The sequence below is a fragment of the Neurospora tetraspora genome (genome assembly GCF_033439725.1).
Source record: "Neurospora tetraspora strain CBS 560.94 chromosome Unknown B0H65scaffold_7, whole genome shotgun sequence".
Lineage (NCBI taxonomy): Eukaryota > Fungi > Ascomycota > Sordariomycetes > Sordariales > Sordariaceae > Neurospora > Neurospora tetraspora.
Window position 1 is genome coordinate 365,083 of NW_026944389.1, and position 3,166 is coordinate 368,248.

The 3,166-nt window shown below is 48.3% G+C and overlaps 1 protein-coding gene across 1 annotated transcript; it reads left to right on the forward strand.

Annotated features, from left to right (window-relative positions):
- Positions 1–447: 447 nt before the first annotated feature.
- Positions 448–2,540, forward strand: B0H65DRAFT_432342 (uncharacterized protein; the record flags this gene model as incomplete). The annotated part of the gene is made up of 5 exons (XM_062824998.1): positions 448–574; positions 640–1,160; positions 1,246–1,365; positions 1,431–1,673; positions 1,752–2,540. 5 exons carry the CDS (start codon positions 448–450, stop codon positions 2,538–2,540), a joined length of 1,800 nt encoding a protein of 599 aa, XP_062678139.1.
- Between the last annotated feature and the right edge of the window lie 626 nt (positions 2,541–3,166).

Genomic DNA, 3,166 nt, shown 5'->3' on the forward strand with positions numbered 1-3,166 from the left:
CGGTCGCAGAGACAACCCCAGCACAGTTGATCGACCGCGTCAACGCTCCTGGCCCGACTGCGGTCTGACCGTCCTGAAGACACGGTTAGGGGTAAGAGCATTCTCACCCTTGATCACGATCATAACCATCATCTTCTCCATCCCATCCATCATTTCGATCCGGCCCAAAAGGTTTGAAATTTGGATCCGACTTCCATAATATGCTGCCGCGTCGCTATATACATCCATGCTTGCTCGGACAATACGCTTTTCATCACCTCAATCATTCCAGTCAAGGAACATGATGATTAATTACTGACTTTTCTATCATGTCCAGAAGTGCAATATTTCTCATCCTCGGCCAGTCGCGACACAGACTTCAATCTGATCACAACGACAAGTCGCGAACTCTTGAAGGACAACAAAGGGTTCGCTCGACAAGTTCCAGAAGTCGACAGGAGAATAACGATGGCGGGGAACCAACCTATGACAGCGAACCAACCTGCTATAGTCAGCCCTTTTGGGTTCGTCAGAGCCCTTGAACGGGCTGCAGCGGAAAGGAGGCCCCAGATGGCGACATACTGGGAGATCATTCGTGAGTTCTTACTTCGTCGGAAACAAGATACGCGACAAAGACTGACTGTAACTGTGATGACATAGTCCACATCCAAGAGAATTTGGCCATGGCCAATGGAGCCGTGAGTCCTCTGGAAGCATTGAAGAATTGGGGCAATGACTTCGACACGTTCGCGCGTAAAGCCTACAGTTGGCTTCTTCTCCATTACGAAAGTAACTCGTCAGAGGCCGCCATTGCCGGGATCAGCCATACAAGGCCACAGCTTAGGCAACGGATTGCAGAAAGCTTGGCCTCCCATGAAAGGGTAAATCGGACAACCAGAAAGAAGGGTGCTGTTGACCAAACATACCCGAACACAATCAAATCCGAGGTGGACTTTTGGTCTCAGGAGGCTATAACCAAGGGCATCAACAACACAAGACCAGTGGCCTCGGCAATCGCGGATATCCCACGTACGAGACAACAGCAAGCCATGTACATCCAAGAGATGTTCGATGCTCTGAAGAGCACCCAGGGCATCATTGAGGAAGCGAGCAACGTCAAGGTCGGCATCGTCAAGTCAACTAGTGGAAGAGTGTTCCAAGATATTGCATGGGTTCTATACGTAAGTCAATATTGTTCCTCTAGCCTCAAGGCCCGCACTCGCTGCAGAATGCAGACTAACCTAATCGGTTTTCCACTTCATTTAGAGAGAGGCCAGGAAATTCCAACAAGGCAAGCCAGATGTAAACCCTTGGTGCACCTCATTCATGTACAAGCAGTACCCTACCTTGCGAGCTCGGTGGAACGAGATGGTTGCTTTCTTTCGCGTAAGTTTTCACATCCGTCGTCTGGGCCGATGCCGTAGCTAATGGAATGCGTCAATGGATCTCAGACATCCAAAGCCGCAGTGGCCAATTTGATCGTGGCCCACAGTGAGAAGCGTTTTGCCGGTGACCCGACTGAAGAGAAACGACGCAAGACTCAAAACGACAAGGGCAACAAGAAGAAAGCGACCAAGATGAAGGACAACGAGGAGAAGGCGGCCACCCTCGATAAAGTAGTGAAAGGTGCCAAGGGCAAAGTTGCTGCTGCGAAGAGTGCTCCAGGCAAGGCCACAACTGCTGCTGGCGCTTCTGTTCCGGCTCCAACCACTTCATCCGCGGCCGCTAAGCCTGCTGTTTAGGAGAAGCAGGACGATAGCTTCGTAGATGAGGAGGAGTCGGAAGACGAAGCCAGTGAGAATCCGGACGATGAAGACGAAGCGGGAGAGACAGACGGCGAAGCTGAAGAGTTTGAAGACAACGATGACGACGAAGCAAAGCATCCCCTGGAGAAGGCCGCACAGGATGAGGACCGTCACGATGACAACGAGGATGAGCAGGACAGCGACAACTTGAACTTCCAGTCACGTCAAGCAATGGGCGATGCTGCTGCTCCAGCGGTTCCCTTCGCAGGATCTTCGCAGCCGCATGCACCGGCCTACCAACCACTACCCGGCTCGATCGGCAGCCGGCAAGAGGTCCGAGCTATAGCCCTCAATGAAGGCCATCTTTCTAGCATCATGCCTTCCAATGATGACGAGTCATACCACCCTTTTTATTCTGGCGATTTGGTGGGCCCAAACATTCACCCTCAATACATCGATTATCTCAACGGCAACGACCACAGCTCATTACCCCTACCGGGCCAACCGATGCATTATGTGGAACGGATGCTAGACAAGTACACTGGCACGAGCCCTTCCCAGCTCCCTAGTGGGAATGACTTCATGGGCCAGGCGCAAGAGGGCGGAGGAATCGATACCGGAGTCGGTGCTTCTCACATTCACCCTATGCCGCTCAACACAGGCAGCAGTGCCGTCGGTGGAGGATCACAGAACAACACTGATCCGCAGGATAGCACCAATCATTCCTGTCCTCCTGTTAGGAGGAACAGAAACAACTTCGAGGACGGTGGCGAGACTCATACTGACGCTCCTCCCAGAAGACGTCCCCGTCTTTAGGCCCTAGTAGGCTACTCAGAAGGTTGCGGACGATACGATGTCGAGCATCTGATATTGTGTCGTCTAACTCTAAGTAAGAGAAGATTACAAGTGCCCGACTTTGCGAGATCGAGATTCGTCCATATCCGTCAGCGATCCCCATAATTTAAGATAATTCAAGATGGCCCCCAAATTGGATTATCTTACGTAAAAATCCCCAAAATTGATTAAAGTGACCCTCAAATTATATTATATTATTATCTTGAATTGAATCGGCGGATAATTTGTCCGGACCGCTGGGAACTACATATAAACTTCCAGACCGTTATTAATATTAAAAAAACCGTTTTCAGCGCCAGTTTTTAAGTAAAGTAATGATTTTAATAGTCGTATAATTTATACGATATTTTATAAACCCGATTACGTAGCGGGTTTAATTGAAAATATATTCGTATTTTAATAATTTAGTAGATATAGTTAGGAAATTAATAACTATACGTAATAATCGAAGAAAGCGGTCTTTATTATTTATGTTTACCTACTATTTAATAAGGTTAAAGATTAGGTTATTTCTAGTAATAACGACGGGAAAGTATCGGTTAACCTTATTATTTAATTTGAAATTATTGTTAAGATCGTTATAGAAA